We start from the raw sequence: 22,404 nt of genomic DNA, 5'->3' as shown, positions 1-22,404 counted from the left end.
ATCTCAAAATGAAAGGGTTTTTTGTATGCAAGCTTGTATGAAAAAGTTGTTTAAATGTGGTTGCATAATGTGATCTCAGTATTTTGTCTTTTTTGCAAAAAAGGAAGCGCCAATTCCATCGGCTATATCACATGTAAGTGGTAAGTGTATTTAAAAATATGCCACATGTCTCCCAAGCTTTAGAGAATATGGCAAATTTCCAGAAATTTTTCGAGCATCAAACAAAATTTTAGGCCATTTTGAAGGTATAGGGGAATCCGGGCCTATTCGGACCTACTTAAGCAAACCGCCCTTTTAGGTGGATAGATGTGAAAAAAATTTACCGATCAATGGTCCTAATTGTTAGTTTGAAACCTTCATTTTGGTGCCATTAAAGTTCATTTGCATCACTCCATGGCAGCGCTAGGCATTATGTTTACCTATGAATTATTTATTAGAGAAACTCCTAAAGAAAAAAAACATTGCGTTACAAAAACTTAATCAGGTTAGTCACAGCTGTCGATTAGCGTATCATGTATTTTCATTGCTGTGGCGTGGCGTAGCCGCAAGCCGCTGAACGTTGGTTGATGGAATAAGGGGTCCGAATACCCGGTACTCTCATTTCGCACAAAAGTGGCGAGCGTCTTCAAAATATCTCAGTTTTCACCCAAACAAAAATCATTGCATAAAATAAAAGCCTCAAATTTCTAAAATACTTACCTGTTATTTTTCTCACTTTTATTAATTTTTATTCACGGTTTTAGCGTTATGGTGATCTTTGTTTTGAGGATGGTAAAAAATGAAACACGTTGTACCTCTTTCCAAAAAAGAAAACTCAAGAATTAGATTCAGCTGTCAAAATTAATGTTTTAGAACAGCGGTTCCACGTCCACGAAAGTCTTAGGGTAATTTGGGGAGAGATGCTGCACATTTCTAGAAATCGATCCTGCATCAAAGTAAACCATTCAATATTTGATGAAATCATGTTTTTCAATTGCGACAAGTTTCTGAAATGCTGTGAAATGAAGCAAAAAAGCAAAAATCTCGAAGAGTCTCCGCCGAAAATAATCGTGAAAGTGGATTAGCAAACTTCGCACTATACTTTATAGCATTACACTGCACAATTGGAGAATCACTGTAAGAATGAAGAAATACTTGTCTTAATATATTTCAACGGGGATAATCTATCCCAATCTAATATGTACGGAAAGGGAGCTTCATTCGAACATTCATAAACATTTATACGAGTAAGCGCGAAATGTTTAAAAAACTCCATCCGACCCGTATCTGAAATAAATATTTTTTTTAAGTATCGGACCCTACCTGTGCTAATTCCTACGGGTATGGATTTGGGTTTAGTATCGGTTAAAAATACCCGTACCTGCACTTTCCTAGTTCAGAGGAGGAGATTTCATAATCTCATTTGATCGAGCGTTTATTTGTTCGCGTTTCAGATCTATTTTTTAAATTTATAACTGTAAAAATGTTCACTTATTCGCCGGAGCATTTTTATGTTTGCGAGATCGCGGGCGTAGGTGTGGGTGGATGATCGCGAAGGTTTCGAGCGTTTATATGTAAACGTGTTTGTTCATGTAAGCGTTTGTATGTCGCGTGTATTTTACTTTGTATTTATAAGTTCGTGTATTACTGTAGTCTCACTTGGATGTTCGCACGGAATATCTTGAATATTCGCGCGGACCGCGAGTCTTATGTTTAATTTTGAGTGTACGGTTCACACGCTAGAATAGTGTGTTCTCCCATATCACGACAGTTATCGCGAATGTCAGCTTGAAACTTATTGTCTAGTGTATATGAGCGTCAGCTTTCTTGGAGAAGAGTTTAACTGAAGACATCGATCTAGGCTGTTAGGACCGAGAGTTGAGACTTCCGAACGTGATCGTTTCATGATCGCGTGGGAACGCGCGTTTGTATAATTGCACTTCAGACCGCGTTTATAAATGTGCAGGTGTTGAAACTTTAATTAAATCACACGTTTGTCCGCGATCGCGGGCGTAAGTTCGTTTGGATGATCCCAATAGAAGGTTTGCGTTTGTAGAATGTCAGAGTTGTATTATCGTGCAGGGATCGAGCGTTTGTATGTTAAAATGTTTGGTCGTGCGGGCCCTTTTATGTCGCTTATGCTTGCGTGTGTATAACTTTGCGGGCTTTTGAATGTTTGCGCGGGCCGTCATTCTGATGTTTAATTTTGAGTGTACGGTTCAGATGATGGAATAAAGTAAGCGCTTCCATCTTACAGGGGGGGGCAAACATGGCGCCCTGAGACTTGTTGTCTAGTGTGAAAAAGTTCCATTTTTCCGTCGTGTTGTTGCTGTTTTGTTGTGTATAGTGTTGTTCGCATAAATTCCATGAAAATTTAGTTTTTTACCGTTGATGTACGCTGAAATTCAAACTATTTTGAAGTTAAACTTTAGTGATAAATTCCACGCACTATTATCACTTTGTCTTGTTACTGAAATCCACGGAAAAAGAGTGTATTGATACAGTTTTATGTTTTTCTTTGCGTTGAATCGACATCTTTTATTTGTAATATCTGCAATGGCAGGTGGCATGGCTGGTAAAAGTGCCAACTCCTGGCATTTTACTTGCGTTGAATCGATCCAAACAGCTATCGGGTTGGTTTGTTTCACAGGTTTGTGGGGGATTACCACAGAAGCCGTTCAATAGAATGGATATAGATTTATCGTTGAATTTTGACGTAGGATTACGTCTTTGTTTTCGAGATCGGGGTGCACTTTGCAAATGCCACTAAAATGGTATGTAACGAAAAGTGGTCCAATTTTAAACGCATATAATTCAGCCACCTCACGACAAATTTTCAAATTTTTTGTGCATATCGCCCCGAATTAAGAATTGATTTCAATAGATAAACCCAAAGATTTTTGATATCATGGCATTAAAAATTTAAATAATGTACAACCTAGTCAAAAGAAAATATACAAAGATAGCACTTCCCAAGTCCGGTACGACAGATTTGTGTACCTAGCGCACTAGACTTCTATGAATGACGTCATCATGGACTATTTAAAGAACGGATTTGGCCGGACAAACTCAGTTGTCTGTTGAACGGCAGCGGAGCAGATCAGTGCGCTGTGTGTTTTCAAAACCTACTGTAGCTGAGTTAGAAGTCCGTTACACTGGCTGTGGAGGTACGCTACCCAGTACCGTCCAACACGTGACTGAGTTTGTCCGTTCAAACACTATGCTTTCTTTTGTATTGTGCTCGTTTCCAGCACACTTTTATGTACAATCTCGAACACAATTATTCGTACACAAAATCTCTTGTACATTCGAACTCCATTTGAAAACACGGTTAACATAGTGTCGTAGTACTAATTGTCTCTTTCGCTCTACCCATCATCATCAGCGTCGACTCATTTTGCTTTGTGCGCTTGGGCTCAATGTTTGAGGCGAATGTGTAGGTAGGTATATCTAATTTGTTAGCGGTTGTATGCGTAACCTGCATGATAGCAATCTGTGCTTTCGTTGCGCAAAAACGAAAACTTTCTTAGCAACAAATTTACGCGCATCGATGGAAAGCACAACGAAAGTTTATTATTTACGTTCGATCAATTCATTGATTCATTTCCACTTCACGTGATTCAGCCTATCCTTTTTTAATTCTGCTAATAGGTACATACTACAAGGCCTATATATAAATGAAAGCACTGCCACTCATTAAGACCACTGCATTCGCTACATTTTCATACGTACTTTAGGCAAGTTATAATAATGGCAAAATATAACTATAGAAATAGTCTATACATGAAATGTGATTGTATTGTCTAAAATTTGATTGTTCTTCGCCGGTCCGGGTTTTTTATCACACACAATCGAAAAGTTTTTACAAGCTAATCTTATACTATAAAGATTTAGTTCCAGCTATTAGTTCGGTCACAGTTTTCTGTCTTCTTTCTTCAGATCTTCTCAAATAAGTTTAATCGGATTTGATCACCTACTACAAGTGAAATGACCTGATAACCAAGAAGGTTTGGATCAATATGTAACATTCGATGTTGATTGGTTGTGTTTAAACTATACGTAAGAAATATATTTGATATTTAGAGTAATCTCTAAATGTAAAAAAAGAAAAGAAATATTTTACATTAAGTAGTATAGTCCTACGCCTACAGTTCGTGCAGCCCCATAGGGCTGCCCCTTGTAGTTTTTTTATTCAATTTCGGCGATTTTATTCAAAAAATGTTTATTGCAATGATGATGATAGCCCAATAGTACCTTTGATATCATCCTAAAAATACATGCTTCCATTATTCTTGGTTTGAATAACATGTTCTAACAGAAAAATACGAAATGTCCTTCAAACAAGACCTAAACAAAATTGGAACTGAAACGTTTATAACTGATTCGTCCCAAATCTACGATCTATCGTTCTTTTCCTATCTTCCGTTTCTCTTAGTCGATACAGCACCCAATCAATTTGCATACCATGATTAGATTTCCACTAAGTGCCGAATTCAAATTCATTCTCTTATCCATCCCACAGAATCGCCGAAACCGAAGCCGACACCAATAAACGCCTAGGCAACTGGGAAAAGTATTTAGAAAAGGACGAAGAAAAAGGTGCCGCCAATGCCCAGGAAAAGGAATCGGCTGGAAAAACTGACTGCCCACAGGGGGAAAATGTTTTGCTGGAAGAGAAAATAAAACTTCCGACGGCGAAGGTCAACAGTCCGGAACAGAAGGGGCAGTCATCCCCCGTTAGCGATGAGACGAAGCTGAAAATGGATCAATCTGACCCTCCGGAGTTAGGACCAAGCGAAGCTGAATGCTCGGACAATGAAACGGTAACAGATTTACCGACAGAAGGACTCCACGAATAATCTCTTTCGTTTGAAGACTTAAGTATTTTAATGAAGGCCACTACCGAATAACTAATAAGGTAATAAGTAGTTCATCAAATCGATTCCTCGATGTAATTTCGAATTGCACATTCTGATTTAAAATTTCCGATGGTTTCGTTTTAAATAGAACCAAAGAATTCCAAACATCTTTTTTTTTCAGGGACAAGTGAAACGTCAATTTTTCATACCGTTCAGATGTTGTTTTGTCCGTATCACCGGCTTTATGGCGGCTCAACGTCAGATTTAAATCCCAGCGCTAACCACTTTATTATTCAACCATTCATTTCGGATCCAGCTTCCGTTTTTTTCTCTCTCTCTCATGTTCTGTATGTAGCCCGTTCCTCATCTGGTTCTATCCCATTCGGTGATGATCCGAAAGCTGGCACTGGCAAACGAGATTTATACCACCAACGACGATGCCGATGTCGAAACGTGCACCAGTCGTGGCACCCCCGCTCAACCTGGACCGCGCGCCGTGTGGTGTGTTGTGCTGGATCTGGTTCTGGACGGGTTCCGTTGTGGGTAGTTGGTTTTTAAAAATTTCACACATGCCGCTCCAGACTTTGACGGTCGGTCGACGGTGATGCGCCTTCAGCCAGTGCATGAACTCTCGCGAGTAATTTGCACGTTTAATCACGGCGGAATTGCGTTTTTTCACATCGTGAAAAATGTATGAAGAATGGTGGCATGCGAGAACTAGATGTCTCGTTTGAAGTTTGCGTAGTCTAAATTCAAATTTCAACCCTATTTGCACTGAGACAAATCTAGAATGGTATCCGAACAAATATCTTAGAGGCCAATAAATTGAAGTGAGCTGGTCTGTCAATCGAAATCAGTGGACAGGTGTCCCGTATATTCCCTGAACTGTACACAATTTTGCCTCTCTCAAAAACTTACCTCATTCATCACGTACTGGTCACCAATCACGGTACAAATTTGTTATCAGCCAATCGAATCTACAAGCTACAAGCCCTGTTATGTCCGTTGCTAATAGCGCATCTTCATTACTGCTCTACGGCCGGGCGCTGCTGTCCCGACAGGAATGTCCAGAATTTGTAAACTTCGTCGAATATTTCTTCTTTTACAGTCGTACATGACATCATTTGCTCGTAAAGTAAATTTATAACGATTGCGTGTTCTCGGCTAAGGCCAACCGGCCAACCAGCAAGCAAGCAAATGGCAAGGCGACACAAACAGTCTGTGCTTAGATCTATGCAGTCAGTCTATTGATGATGCTGATTTAGTTCCTCCGTCTGTGTTTTGGTTGTTCGGGACGAACCGTGTCGCCCTCCGCCGCCATACATTCCTACTCCTATACAGCGGCTAGAACGTTTTTGACGCGACCGAGTCTGCTCGAGAATGCGTTGGTAGGATTCGGCTGCAAATATCTGCGCTGTTGCATTGCAAAGTGGCAAAAAGGGGAGTAAAAAAAAGTGCAACCAGTAGCAGTTTTGGTGCAACGGAATCCCTGCGGTACAAATGCAAATCATCGGCGATGCAGCGCATACTAAAAGGGGGAAAACCAGTAAATAACCACCTTTGTAGCGCGGCGATTGGACTCACAAGGGAATTGAAAGGAGCTTAGCTGAGTGCTGTTTTGTTGATTGATGCATATGTTTTGTGCATAGCAAATCCCAAACAACAACGGCGAGAAGCTGTTGACCAAAGAGACTATTGTAGTGTCGTTAGTTTTTGCTGCTATTCGAGATGGTGTTTGAAAACCTTCAAAAGAGGACTTGTCTCGTTTGTCACTATCGACCAAGTTACGCCCTATGAATTGGTCAATAGTCGTAATTCCAATTCTATGCGCGTCGAGGTACGCACTAAACGGAATTTTGACATTATTCGTCAGTACTATTTAGATAACAGGCGAGTCCTAAACTAATACTCTGTTGTTGGCCCAACTGCGTTGTAGATATTAATGTCATTGAGTCGGTGGTCTTCATATAGGTAAGTATCACTTCAACATCCTACATATCGACAAATACGGTCCTGGTTTCAACGACAATTGCTATGCTATCGGTTATTAGAATACAACGTAAATTGTCTTCACGCTACACAGAAGAGATCTCAGATTATCTCCACGTGTAAGGGAAGCTGGGGTAAAACAAACTAGACAACAGCGGTCGGAAATGCCAAAAACGGGAGCTGCATTCACTAGAGGCCAAACTCGAATATATTGACAGGGTGTCTTTTAAAGAAATGTTGGTATGAATATTCCCCACAATCTGATATAAATTAAAATTAACTTTTTATACTGAAGAAATAGAAGTTTGATGTCTTCGACAAAGTTTTAGAAATACTCATAACAAAGAGTTTTGCTTAAGATATTCGACCAGTAGAGCAGTGGCAGTGTTTCACATCTTGTAGGCTGTCTAGAAACCTCTTAAAAAGATAAGTATCGCTACTGCATTACGTTCCCCTTTCTTGGTCCTCCTATTAATGTGCATTAGGCAAAAGACCCGTGCAAAAATGAATTCCCCTGACAGAGGTTCACCTCAAGGTGAGATGGATGTTGTCACGAAATCCACTCCCCGAATCAAGGTATATCCATGCTCGTCTACCGGGCCTTATGTGGTCTTTTTCTGGGCCAAAATCAAGAAGTGTTTGGATTTATTTAAGGTTCCTCGAGTTCTGACGGAACGATATTCGGCCATAACAAAAATATCGAAAATTTGCCCTGATAAGCTCCAGGGGGGGAGAGGGGTAAAAGTTGCGCAGCACGCAAATGACATTGCTGGTTACGAGCATTTTACAAAGGAGTATAGAGTATATGTATCATCTAATCGGGTTGAATGTGATGGGGTCATCTCCGATTCGAGTTGGATTTGCGCAGATCTGCTGACACATTGCTTCCTTGCTTCAGCTAGTGAAGATACTCGACTCCTCTCCTAAGCTTCGTTGTCAAGGTCCGAAGGTGTCTCTACAAGGTCCCCCAAAAATAACAGCTCGAGGAAGTATTGGTGAAAAACCGAAACAAACAGCTCTTGGTTTCAGAAACCTGAGCTCGGAAAAGCAGTTCCCATTACTTCCTGGAACATCAAAAGTTCCGATATCTCAACCAAAGAAAGAAACCAGCGCTGGCTTAATAAAATTCTTTGACACTGATAACCGGATTTTCATAGCTTTCAATATTCCTGACTCTCTTAAAGGTATCTAGATAAGCTTTCTCCCCGCAGTAAAAACATTTTGATGGGGTTGATTGCAAAATAGTCCCTCCTTTCATCGACCGAGGTCACGGACTATGATCACTGTTTTACAGCGGAACTGCAGAAATATTATCCCAAAAATCGATTCTTTTAAAACTTTACTAAATAACCTGAAATGCGATGCATTTGCATTATGCGAAACATAGCTTACTTCGGAAATAGACCTTAACTTCCACAATTTCAATGTTATTCGCCTGGATCGAGAAGACCCTTACGGAGGAGTACTTTTGGGGATCAAAAATTTTGCAAATTTTTTTCAATCGAATCGACCTCCTTTCGACACCAGGTATTGAAGTTGTTGCTTACCAAACTAGAATTAAAGTCTTCTGAATTGCTCCTGGCTTCATTCTCGCTAGAGCCTCAGTTGGCCACCGACGGCTATACGATATTGCGGAACTCCACTATTCACCGAGGCTAGTTTTAAGTAATTTTAACTCCCACGGTACGGCATGGTGATAATCGATCTACCTTAATTCATGAGCTTTGCAACAACTTCAATGTGACCATTCTGAGCGCATGGGTGAAATGACACAACGACCATCTGCCAATCGTAATTAATATTGCTAACGGTTCAGGGACACTGAATACAATCAATGCATGACCTCACACGAAATAATGATTGGAAGAGCTACGCGTCCGCGATATCCGGCCAAATGAAGTGCACTCGAGTTTCCTCCGGAGGAAGAGTACGGGTTCCTGGCTGGCTTGATTCTCGATACCGCGATTCAAGCTCAGACTAAACGCGTACCAGACGCGAACTCACGCGGGCGTCCTCGCAATCCATGGTGGGACAAAGAGTGCTCAGACGTGTACGCGGAAAAGGCCGCTGCGTATAAGACCTTCAGGGATGACGGGCTGCCAGCTAGCTACCGACAGTACGCGATGACGGAAACGCGCATGAAGAGTTTGATGAAGGCCAAAAAACGTAGCTACTGGCACCAGGTCATCGACGGACTAACCAGAGAAACATCGGTGAACACTCTTTGGAGTACGGCCCGGCGCTTACGAAATCGAAACAGTACTAACGAGAGCGTGGAATATTCAAATCGTTGCATATTCGATTTTGCCAAGAAGCTTTGTCCGGATTCCGCCTCGGCGCAGAAGATCTACCGCGCCGCCGCCTCTCACGATAATGCGAACGAAACACTGTTTTCGATGGTGGAGTTCTCACTTGTTCTCTTGTCATATAACAATAAAGCCCCAGGGCCAGACAGAATCAAATTTAACTTGTTAAAGAATCTGTCAGACTCTGCCAAGAGACGTTTGTTGAATTTATTTAATAAGTTTCGTGAGGGTAACATTGTCTCTCATGACTGGAGGCAAGTGAAGGTCATCGCCATTCAAAAACCAGGAAAACCAACCGCCGACCATAGCACGTATCGACCGATTGCAATGCTGTCCTGTATTCGAAAGCTGTTCTAGAAAATGATCTTGTTTCGCCTCGACAATTAGGTCGAAGACAGTGGCTTACTGTCAGATACACTATTTGGCTTCCACAAATGCAAAAAGACGAACGATTGTCCTGCGTAGTTCTCCACAGAAATTGAATGACCTATATTATATAAGCGCAGATGGCATCAGTTTTCTATATTATGAATTTTTCAATATCTCTTGTCAGAGGACGCTAGAAAGTTAGCAGATAACTTGCAGCAATGGATTCCGATAGCATCAACGAAACCTTGAATGTAGGCCAGGATTTACTTCGTGTGATGATATCGCGGTTCATGTCCAATCACTACACGTTAGGCGCTCATCATTACCACGATATCAAACATAGTGTCTGGGCATAAGACGATTACTGTTCTTCCAGAGCTCAACTATTGGACTCCCTTCGGGCCCGAGGAAGATCATTCAATGTCCCGGTCCGGAATATACTGGCAAACCGCGATGTCTTCTAAATGTCCGTCGTATACACCTTCCCAAAAACCATTTACCTGTTCCTTTTATTTTTCCTTTCATTCCCAGAAATGCTCTGCCTGTACCGTACAACAACAATAGTTCGATGCGGCTTTAAACTGACACGAAATATCTCGGTCGACTGAGATAAACACGGGACCTACAGCAGAAACATCACACGCGTAACGCGGTATGTTTCCGATCAGCATCTGAGCCGTACTATGAAAGCGTCTGGGGGAACCCCTGACCACCCGGCATCCCAATATATAATGCTTCTTGATGCAAATCGTCCGAGTTTGTAATCCATGACGTTGATCTCCCAATGCCGAAAACTGAAAGTTACTATTTTTCTCCCACTGTCATCTTTGTCCACTCTCTCTTCTCTATCTCTGATACCCAGATTTAAGAATTCACCGGACCCCCCCCCCCTCCCCACCCTCTCTGTCTTTTCTAATTATGTACTTCTACTCATAAAAATAGTTCTAATTAAGCCCTATACTAGAGAGTCTTAATAAAATAGAATTTCCCTCTTTCGTTATTCCTAGTTTTAATATGGTTGTAAAAGGTTCCGCTTAGTTAGTTGCTCCTATAATCCCCCTGCTAAAAATTTTGAAGTGCATTAATGTATTTCAAAAATAACACTAAGTGACCCCTCTAAACTTACAAATAGTATATTATTTACTCTTGTACACTACCGGTCAAAATTTTAGATTCGCCCTACAATGTTAATGTAATAGTCAATAAGCTATGGTTTTCTTCATTTATTGTTATTAATTATTATTATTTATAATTATTTTTCGACCATTTTTACACGATATATACATAAAATATGTAGTTTTTTTTCGCGTTTCAATCATGAGATGGCCTTCTTGTTGCCCTCTGATACCTAGTTGCACAGACTCAAACGTGTGCAAAAACTCCACAACTACTTTAGGCACTTTCGTTCTATTTCGCCCCACTTCCCCGTGTGTATATGTGTGCGTGCGTATATATGTATGTGGCAAATAATGTCAACTTAGTTTCACTGAGTACCGAGTTACACAAACTTAGTCTCAAATGAACGGTACAACCTTCCTATCGGTTACTATTGACTTTTTTATTGATCGAACTTCCGGTTCCGGTGTTACGGATTGAAGAGTGCAGTCACACAGTAAATAAACTGGTACCACCATGATGCCCAAATGAAGCAATACATATTAAAATGTATGCAACATTACTTGGATTTGCGGATCCGGATCAATAATGACCAATCGAAATAGCTTTGACCGTATTAGCCGCCTATAACGGTTCGTGATGCCCCCGGGGAACTTGCCAAATTCCTAAGTGAATGTACTATTTATTTCGCAGCGAATTCTTGACCGATTTCTACAAACTTGGTTTCAAATGACAGGCATGACGCTCCCATTAACTGCTATTGAATTTCATTCAGACTGACAGATCGCTGATGGTTAATCAAAGATTATATACACTATCGCCTATAGCGGAAGTCCCGGGCTTCAGGGATATTCTAGAATTAAAGTCACTTCGGTTATTCGGTAATGACAGTACCGATTTTCACAAACTAAGGATCAAATAAAAAGTATAATATGCGGCTCCCGAGCAAATACTCATGGGTTCAAGCCCCTTGAAAAGACCTTAAACATGGTCCGTGCCAAAATTCACAACCATCAAGACACCATAAAGTGGTCTCAACAACCCATAAATACACCAACATAGTGTATTTTATATGGGACCTACCGGACCATGGGGATGGTGTTTTCATGGGTTGAACCCATTTCAAACACCCATTTCAAACCCCATGATCATGGGGATATTTTGGACTTTTCGTTTGCTCGGGTTGGTTATACCTCCCACCAACCCTTCTCTACCCCACCCCTTCCTTTTTCGAAGTCTTGTTGGCCACATTGGCCGCCATAAAAGGTTCCGATAGTCCCGGGGAAAATGCCCATCCTTCAAATTTACGAAACTGACATCTATTTCTCGTAGATGGTGTTGGCGATTTTCATAAAATTAGCCTCAAATGAAATGGATATTATCCTCATAGACTCATAGATCAAATTTGTATTTCTGATGCCGAATGTCTAAAATGCATGAATCAAAATTTTTTTGACGAAAATCGGCTGTTTGGGACATAGCTGATTTTGCACCTTTTTGCCTTTGTCGTATAGAAGGGATATGCACTCACACTGAACGTCGGCTTTTTAACCGTGACTCGGAGGGCCGATTCTCATTTGTCATTCGACTCCGTTCTTTGAGATCGGCAAATGTCTTTATGTATGTGTGCGAATGTATATGTATATTTATTTTCTAATCTCACTCACTCTTCTCGGAGATGATTGAAGCGAATTGCATGGTTTCAAATGAATATTATATCGCTCTCATAAGCTGCTAATGATTTTTTTGTCGATCGGACTTCCGGTTCCGGAGTAAAGGGTTTAATAGTCTGGTCTCACAGCAAATTACAATATACATACACTGATACCACCATGATGTCCAAATAGTGTAATATATGTTAAAAAGGGACCAACAATACTTGAATTTTCGACTCTAGATCACTAATGATCATTCAAGTAGCATTGACCACACTGGCCACCTATGACGGTTGTTGTTGGCCCCAAGTACTTTCCAGTTTTTAAGTTAACCCTTTCATGCCCAACTTTTTTCTAGTGCATGTAGGGTTTCAAAACTATTTTCAATTTTTACCTTCTTATGCTCAATACGATTCTCTTATGATAATTACAATAGTCCAATTACGTGGAAAACGTAGCCAACGAGAGTCCAAATTGATAAGTTTTATCAGTTTTCAATAATATTGCACCATAACGAAGATATATTAAAAAATCGTTTTCCATCGTCAACGTAAACTGTCCCTGGCAGCACTGCTCCATCGGAACCCAATCAGACTAATTGCAATAACTTCAGTTCTAGAGTTCTAATCCTTGTAACTGTTAATACTCAAATTAAAGGCAACAATCACATTAATGATCCTTACTTGTTTTTGTGAGCAAATATCGTCTCAATCAAAAGTTATAGCTGTTTAAAAACGTTGTTGTCCGCAAACAACATGGGCATGAATGGGTTAATCTCAAACCTTTTTTACCGACTTTGACCTGCATTACCTTTATCCGCTACATACAGTTTTAGAGAATTGCATCCTATAACCATATATTTTGGTGAATTTGGGGTCGCTGAGTACAAATTTGGTATTGAAAAGACCGTATTTATTCATCTTAAAGCAATAAATTATTTTATGATATACATAAGATTTGTCTTTGCACAGTGGGACGGGACTGAAAATTAGCAAGAAAAAACCTCTAGCGCGATGGGTGTGCATTTTTGAAGAAGAATACCTCTAACGTTTCAATACGGGGGCACGTTTCAATATTTTCTGCTGTAGTATTTTCTCAGTATTGAAATGCGATTAAATTCCATTGTACTGTACGAAATCACTATAGGTTTGTACTACCTGATCGGAAATATGTGCAGTACATATTGTGCACGTATATGTTTGATTTCGTATAATTTACGACTACTACTGCATTTTGTGAAAGTAGTAATTATCTGCACCTTTATGTGTCCGTACAATTCGAAAACAAGCGAATCAAACTAATTTTCGTTCGAAGTTCCACCTCTTTGACGATGGAAGCAAACAATTTTTGTTCGATGGCCTGTCCCTTTGGCTTCAAACTTAAACCGAACCAAGTACAAAACCGACAGTCGTATGCGAGTGCGGCATCATTCGCGTGTTACACTCGTGCTGGCTGCACCAGCACTTCCTGTCGGTCGAATGCATCGTTTGCTGAATATGGGTCACTACGGTGAGCGTGTCGGTTCTGGACCACCCTGCCTACCTGTCAGCAGTGATTGAGCTAGCAGTAAACGCTGCCTATGATAACAAATAGACCAGGATCATCCCCCGTGACCTGCTGTTGGCCATTCGAAATGACGAATAGCGGATCAAATTAATCTCCTGGGTGGCTATTTGGCAGGGTTGTGTGTTGTTTAATGTCCAGGCCATTCTGCTGCCAAAGAAGACCGAAAAGAAACCGAAGAAATCGGCTACCACCGGAAAGAAGAGAAGAAACGCAGGTGATGGTAGTGAGAAGGCCAAAACGCGCTAAGAAGCCAGCTACGAAGAAAGCCAAAGCTGCCTCGCCAAAGGGGGTAGCACCTGCCACTAAACAAAAGGCCACCGAACCATCGAAGGCTGCGGCGAACAAACCGAAGACCCCTAAGCCAAATAAGGCCACTGTTTACGCCGGGATCTGGCCGATACTCAAGCCCGAGAAAAGACAGTGAAACACAGGGCGAACGAACAGCACCCGGAACGAAACAAACTTGGCTGGCCCCGCACAGGCCAGCAAAAGGGCGTTCTTTTCCGCCTTCTTCGGACCTTTCCAGTCCACACAACACCAGAAAGTCTCTTATAACATAACATTTATTTACACTATTTACATGTTATATTTGAATTTCACTGCTTTGAAACTATTTCTAATTGCCGGTCTGTGGGGAAGCGGTGTGCAACGTATGCACGGCGAGCGCGACGCACAGTCAGTTGTACTGGACTGTCTTGATCGGCGATAAACTTAGTACTCCTTGGTACCGCTCCCACAGGCATGGTAAATTATCAAGATCGCCCCGAATGTGTGCGATCATCTTCAATCTACGGCGACGAATTTGCGTGGAAATCACCGGACTGCAAAAAGTATTGTTGCTCATCTCCAGTGATAATTGGCAGCAATCAGCTGGGTAACGATGATGTTAGTTTGCCTTCGGTTTGCGTGTGCGCCTGCTGATCGAATATGAAGAATAATGTTATCTGTTCCCCGGGGGTGAAAATATTTGATTTGGCACACTATCTGCGGGTGTCGGTTTGGGGGGTCAAAATAATTATCTGGTACGATGTTCACTTCGGCGTGAACAGCCACCGCACCTGCCAAGAAAGCTGCCCCGAAGAACACCATCGAAAAGAAGTAAATTCACGCGTCCCCAATGTTACCAAAAAAGGTCCTTTTCATGACTAACAAAATTTACTTGTAAAGAATTTTTCGTTAATGCTATTTCCCATAAATATTTTAGCTTTAATAGTGTTTTAAATGGAATCATCCTATAAAAATCGCCATCACCATGGTCCATATAAAAACAATAGTTTGGTGTTTTAATGGATTATCGAGACCATTAAATGGTGTATTGATGGTTTCAAAACTTGGTATGAACCATAGTTATGGTCCTTTTAAGGGGTTGTATGGTGTCTGAGCCAATGAGAATTTGCTCGGGTACCCATAGATTGGCAAGAAAAATCACCGTTTAATAATGAGCTGTTAATAAATAAACAAATCAATAATAAATAGGTTTTTAGTTCTGATAAATGCACAAATAAGTAAATAATTCGCCGGTTTCTGTTGCCTTAACAAATAGCAAAATATGTTACTAATTAGCGGCTTTTTCTCTCATCGGCAAACACGCGCTTTTTAGCTCCATTAAAAAAATGGGTAGGTAATGTCAGAAACATAACTGAAGTGAAGTAAAATACACTTTAGGCTGTTAATATGAATGTTGAAACTTTTACTATCTTCTGAAAGGTTTCATTCAAACCAGTTATTTCGGTATTTCTAACAGAAATACCGAAATAACGGTACACAAATGTCGAAGTTTTTACTGTTGCCAAAGAAATTGTTTCACTGTCTTTTAATGCCCTTTTCAGGATTACCATAAGAGAATCCATATGTTCGAATGGTTGAATATTTTAGATTTTGGTGTACGTTCACCGATATTTCGGTTTTTCCGTTAGAAATACGGAAATAACTGGTTTTAATACAAACTTTTCGAAGATAGTCGAAATTGCAGCATTCCTATTAACAGCCTAAAGTGTATTCTACTTCATTTCGGTTACGTCTCTGACATTACCCACTAGAGTGACAGGAAAAAAATGATCCCTATCGGCCCACCCCTGAGTCGATTTCTAGTCCCACCAGGAGTACTTGCACCAAATTTGAAGCAAATCGGACAAGTCTAGCTACCGGACCAACGTGCCTAAAGTTTGTATGGGATTTTTCAACAATTTACATGGAGAAAACCCACTAAGACGCATTTTCGCCGCTAGGTGGCACTGTATACCACGTATTATCACTGTAAGTGAAAATAAGAAAGATAATTTAATTGTCTACAACTTTGTAGAAAACTGCTAGTCAATCCGGCTTAGTTAAAAGAAGTTATTAAACTTTTAACGAAGTGATGTCTAAGCCAGTTTTGCATGGGGCCTAACAGTGCATGGTTGTGTATCAGTACTCGATTCGCGCGAACTATACATTTTTGTGAAATAATCGTTAGGTTTAGCTCAATGGTGTGTTCAGAAGAATTATAGTAAATAATACGAGTCATGCTTTGATTAGCAAATTTTAGTTCCACATGTTACCGCTTAGAGGGCGCCAACACTAACTTTTCAACGAAGAGAGATAGAAATTTGGTGTCATCTATAAAGTTATAGAACAGGCATTTTTCAGTATTTCTTTCAAACATCTTGATACTCTATCTCTCTTCAATGAAAAGTTAGTGTAGGCGCCCTCTACGCGGTCACAGGTGAAACTAAAATTTTCTAACCAAAACATAAATCGTATTATTTACTACAATTCTTGAAAGCATACTATTCAGCTAAATATAACCATTATTTCACAAAAATATATAGTTTGCGGGACTAGAATACTGATACACAACCATGCACTGTTAGGCCCCATGCAAAACTGACTCAGACATCACTTCTTTAAAAGTTTAATAACTTCTATTAACAAAGCCGAATTGACTAGCAGTCTTCGATAAAGTTGTAGACAATTAAATTATCTTTCTTATTTTTACTTACAGTGACAATGCGATGTGCCACCTACCGGCGACAATACGAACTAGTGGGTTTCCTCCATGTAAATTGTTGAAAAATCCCATACAAACTTCATGCACGTTGGTCCGGTTTTAAGACTTGACCGATTTGCTTCAAATTTGGTGCAAGTACTCTTGGTGGGACTAGGAATCGAGTCAGGGGTGGGCCGATTGAGTTTTCAAAAATTCATCATCTTTCTGGGCAGTCTATTACCCACCCATCTTTTTCGTAAGAGTACAACAATGGATGCGATAAAAGGGCTGATTGAAGAATATTGAATATTAAAATGCGGTCGTCAGGTGCACACAATTTTTTTAAAAATGAATTTCCGATCAATCCTGCAAAACAGTTTAATTAATGTTAATTTTCTGCAAGGATCTACTTCTATAAATTTCTGTACCATACTTTCTACACTATAACCTTCAAACCACATTAAAAGTGTCAAACAGAGCCGTGAAAAATTACTCCGCTCCCTCGGTGGCGAAGTTATATCGGTTATTTATGATCCCAACGACCCCCAAAAATTAGCGCAACCTCAGGCTACAACACAGTAGTGTAGCTATGGTTGATTTTATTCCCGTCCACTCCAGCGGTCAATCGCAAATTAAGGTCATTAATTATTATAGTGAGCGCAGTGCGGGAAAGCCTTTTAATTTTTCTCAGCACACCGTCCGCGAATTTGCCGCAGGTGGCCGTAGGTCTTTCGCAATTCAATATTAATCGCACTCGCACTTAATCTTCGAGAGACGACGACGACTACGACGATTGCTGACCTCATGTCTTTCGAGCGGGGAATTAAAAAAACAGATCGCATCGGGCGAAGAAATATCACTTTTCATTCGGAATTATTGACGACTCGATGAACGGTTGGGTGTGTGTGTGTGGGAATCTGGCCGAGGGAAACTTTGCCGATTGACATGCGGTAGCACCTACGTCGATGTTGAATGTTGTATTAATTGTGTGAATTGAATAACGAGAAAGTACTTTGAGACGGTGTTGAATGAGTAAACTAGTGCTAAAAATTTTCTGAACAGGGAAATAATTAAGAATAATTGACAAGGTGTAAAATAGGCACAAGACTGATAAGGAAACTATCATTTTAAGCTGATAAAGTAGTAGACATGAGATGTCAGGCATGCTACAAATGTCATTCTCATTGTAGGGAACGATGGAAGCCATAATTAAATTTTGATTGTGAAATTATTACTAGAACTTCAATGTGCAAATATACCGGCTCCTGGCTCCTTTATTACGATTTTTTAATTATATTAAAGTGTCGTTTGCCGCGAGCGCAGTTTGCAGCTACGAACATGACATCGTATTAATTGTGCTGTCAGCAGTGACGAAGTCATTTCGGCAAATTCGGTTTTTATCGTTTTGTTTCGTATTAATTCGGCGCATACATCGTGGCCAAAAACCATCAAAGCCCGCATCAAGTCAAATGGAAATGACAAATCGTGCGTAAATCCATAAAAAAAAACATTTTGTTTTGGAAAAGTGCACTCCAATGGTCGATCCGGGTTCTCACGAAACCCGGAGTAGTACCACCAAATCGACTCGATGGCCGATGATGGGAACGATCATCCGCATGCAGGAGAAAGATCAATGAAACACAAAACCTAAAAGCGCGATTGTAAAAAAGGGTGAAGGTCCAAACAGAATGTTCCGTCACTGACGGAACTTCAAAACTTGGTTTGAAACAATCTATCTAATTACACGTTGCAAAAAAAAACAAACTTTGAATCAACTTTTCAAGTCACCTAGTGTAGGACTTTTGTGGTGGTGTAAACAAAAGCAATTATGTAAAATTCCCCCCATAGGCAGTATTCGAACCTGCAACCCTTGGGACTCCGGCCAAATGTACAAACCCTTACGCTATTCCTTGGCTATTAGACCTCTCCACATTTTGAAAAAGTTTTGAAATATACATGGGTCAGCTCAAATTTTTGTTCTAGGTGTGAATTTAAGAACTTTTGCCAAAAATGGCTTAATTTGGACATGATTTAGAGGTGTCACCAATCAAAAATCATGTTTTTGCAATGTTTCCATAGGAAGATCACTTACACTCTGATTTAATAGGCCCTACTTGCCCACATATCATCAAATGTTGTTCCTTAGACATATTTTAACATGTTCTAACAGATGAACATAGCTCTAATCGCAATATAAAATTTGTTAACTGGATTTTCATACAGAAAAGTATATCAAAACCAAGTAAAATTAGTAGTATTTTTTCTTGGTTTTGGTACTCTTTTCTATTTAAAAATTCAGTTAACAAATTTTCTATTACGATTAGAGCTATGTTCACCTGTTAAATCATGTTAAGATATGTCTAAGGAACAACATTTGATGATATGTGGGCATGTAGGGCCTATTAAATCGGAGTATAAGTGATCTTCCTATGGAAACATTGCAAAAACACATGATCTATTTGGAAATTATCTGGATTTGGGGCCCTCCAATTTTCTAGGACCTTTGGCACCAAAAATTTAGCTACATTGTCGTTTTCAGCCGATTTTCGATTTTTTTTCACAGTTCTGGAGAGATGAAAGATGTTCTAATGATAATTCGAAAGATCATTTAATTCCGCACCCAACGACGTCCAATATGTCCAACTTGTGATCTGTCGATCATTTTCCCGATATGTTTGGAGCCTGTCGGTAGGGGAAGGCAATTTTAAAAAGATCGAATGAATCTTATTTTTTGTGAAAATATTGCTATAATAAAATTGGTAAGAATATCATATTGATTTTTAAGTTGTCAATAAAAGATAATTTTCAAACCATTTGCGCTCGAACACCCTGTAGATTGTTAATAATTAAAATTGACTGACGCTGCGCCAGTGACGGACCATTCTGTTCAACCCTTTCTCACAGCAGAGCCGCGTTGAAAATGCTCGTGCTTCGCCAAAAAAAAAATACTGGTAAAAAACTGAAATGCAGCATTTAAAACGATCTGCGCCCGGCTGCAGCAAGGAACGAGTTAATTACCGCGTCCCGCATGACGCTGCAGAGAGGGGTGCCGGCTTATTTATACAAATTTCGTGATTATTTCCAGCTCAATTCTCATCAGGGCGATACTCTCTGCAACTGCAGTTTTTTTTCTCATTATGTTGTGGTACTTCATTCTTCGTTTTGGTTTCGCTTTTCGCGACTGCAGTTTGGCTGATGGTGGAATTCCTTGAGGTTTTGAAACGATCGGTGTTTGATTAGCGCTACTTACACACTGTCAAAGTTTACTAACATCGTAGTAATAAATTTTTCGTTGCTTTGTTTTGAAAATTATCGTCCAAACAGATATGTTGAACTTAATATCACCTGCTGGTTCCCGCATAGTCAGGTTGCAGGGAATGTGGTGAAAAATGAAAACAGTCCGCTCACATTTCACCTTCTCTGTCGGATTCCATGTTTGGGTATTTTTAATCTCTTTAACGGCGTGTGTTTGCATCATTATGTTACCCTAACATTGTGCCATGTACTGAGAGAACTAAGGGTGAAACGAATACATTGTTCAAATGAGTACGATTAGAACTAAAATATTTACATACTTAAAATTATTAATTATCAGTTGGGAATTATTTTTAAGTCTACCTTTCAATTTGGGACAAGTAACCCGTCAGAGTAAAAATCTAGCACTGGGTGGAAAAATACACAAAATTGTGTTGTTCACTTCGTTGAGTGAATCGTCTATGGCAAAATAACTCATCGCTGTCATTATGCTCGTTCATGTTTTTCATTTTGTTAAAATGTTAGTCCAGAAACGTTGTGAGTGCAGATAGGTGTAGTAATGTTTGTTTTATTTTTGTATATAAACAACATAGAAGACGAATTTCGCGCTAAATAGTATTCAGTGTTGGTAGCACCTTCTCAGATTTTAATTAAACTTTCTGTACATGAGAACTTTGTCATGATCAAGACTGTCTTGTGAAAAGGGTCAAACTTTTTTAACCAATTTTTTTTCAAATGGCTATAGTCTAAAAATGACAAATCCTACAAAAAAAATGTTGTGGGAGTGATTTTTACAAAATTAGTTAAATTTTTGAATAAAAATATTGAAAAAATTCTTCATCGACTCCTACATTGAAAAAAAAAATCGATTTTAGAAATTAAAAATCAATTTACAAAAAAAAACATCTTTGATTTGGATAAAATTTTGTTCCAAGGTAGGTAATTATGTTTCCTACCTTCCGTCAAAAAATCAAGTTGGGCACTTTTAAGGAAAAAAAAGTTATTTGAAAAAAACTTTTCCTTGTCCAAACTGTATTTATTTTTTCAGTGTATTTTTATCGAAAACTAAACCAATGAAAGTCATCATCATCTCAGAATCCAATTTCCCAACTGCTAGTTGCCTAATTCATGCAAAAAGCATCAGAAACGAATTTGGTATATATACATAACAAATTTGATTGAGGGCAAAGATAAGCCATTTAACATCATCGATATATACGAGATTTAACTAAATACCACTTGGCCGTGTGCGAAGAAGTATCTTGTATCTGTACCCGCGCGGGAAGTAGAGATTGATGGTGTAGTCTCCAACAGGGGCCTTAATTGCGAAGTATGGAGTTCGCTCCTTCAAGAACCCTTTGCTTCGGCCAGTGAAAATTCTGGTTCGCTAGAAATTGTATTCATAAAAAATCAAGGAGTATATGAAAAAAAAATATTTTCCATCAGCCTTATTTCGAACCTTTCGCCGAATCTGCTCTTCCACATTTGTGTTCTTTTGGACGGGGCTAGTCTACCTGTTCGCCTTCTTGTGCCGCAAGGCATGAACTGCCGCTGTTGCAAACAATTGGGACTACGGCGACTTATTGTAGAAACAAAGCACGCTGAGGAAAATGCGGAGAGAATCATGAAAAGTTTTCCTACTGTGGAGAGACTCCGCATGATCTCTCGACATATCCAACATATGAATTATGTGGCGACAAAATGAAACATTCTTTTACGGAACGCTCCGATAAGCGCTACGCCACCAACGACGTCTGATTTCTACGTTTCCCTGTACACTAAAGAACGAAAGTCTGACCATCCCAGTGTGGGAACATCTTCTAATGTGCCTATAAAGTTTCGAAAGAGGAATATCAATTTTCTCTCCTAAGTGTCCTCATAAAGGCCTGAGAGTGTCCATTTAAAGGGGCTGTTACAAAACCGAAGTAAGTGGTTCCTGGTCTCGGTAATCTTAGAAACTAGCAGGAATTTTTCCATGGGACATCAACAATCTCAAGTATCCCTATATTTCAGTCCCTACATTTTCCCCCAAGTTATACACAATGTATTTGCACTACGTTTAAAGGTTAGACGAAACGAGTACCCGACGCGAACAACCGTGAACAGTCTCCTACTTCGTGGGAGGCAGAGATTGCTTAAAATTGTACGCGAAAGGGACTTTTGAACGTCGGATCACCCGAACTTTTCCCAATATACGCGACGCTACAAATGCAGCTGAAAAACGCGATTATTGGCACCGGTTCGTCGACGGATTAAAGGACGAATCATCTGAGAAACAATGTTTCGTCTGGTGGCTAGGGCCTACGTTGTGTTTTCGATTCATCCTGTGATTGGAACACATG

The 22,404-nt window shown here is 39.8% G+C and overlaps 2 protein-coding genes across 4 annotated transcripts in view; one reads left to right on the top strand and one right to left on the bottom strand.

Annotated features, from left to right (window-relative positions):
- LOC131692777 (HIV Tat-specific factor 1) overlaps window positions 1–4,961 on the top strand; it is a 316,884-nt gene extending 311,923 nt beyond the window's left edge. Inside the window, exon 5 of the mRNA XM_058980043.1 lies at window positions 4,502–4,961. Coding sequence (XP_058836026.1) covers window positions 4,502–4,838 — 337 coding nt within the window. The 3' untranslated portion in view covers window positions 4,839–4,961. The remainder of the gene's footprint in view (window positions 1–4,501) is intronic.
- LOC131692779 (uncharacterized) overlaps window positions 1–22,404 on the bottom strand; it is a 376,747-nt gene that overhangs the window by 242,432 nt on the left and 111,911 nt on the right. The gene's annotated exons all lie outside the window — the stretch shown is intronic.

Source organism: Topomyia yanbarensis, chromosome 3 (assembly GCF_030247195.1).
Source record: "Topomyia yanbarensis strain Yona2022 chromosome 3, ASM3024719v1, whole genome shotgun sequence".
NCBI lineage: Eukaryota > Metazoa > Arthropoda > Insecta > Diptera > Culicidae > Topomyia > Topomyia yanbarensis.
This window is presented reverse-complemented; position numbering and strand designations above follow the sequence as displayed.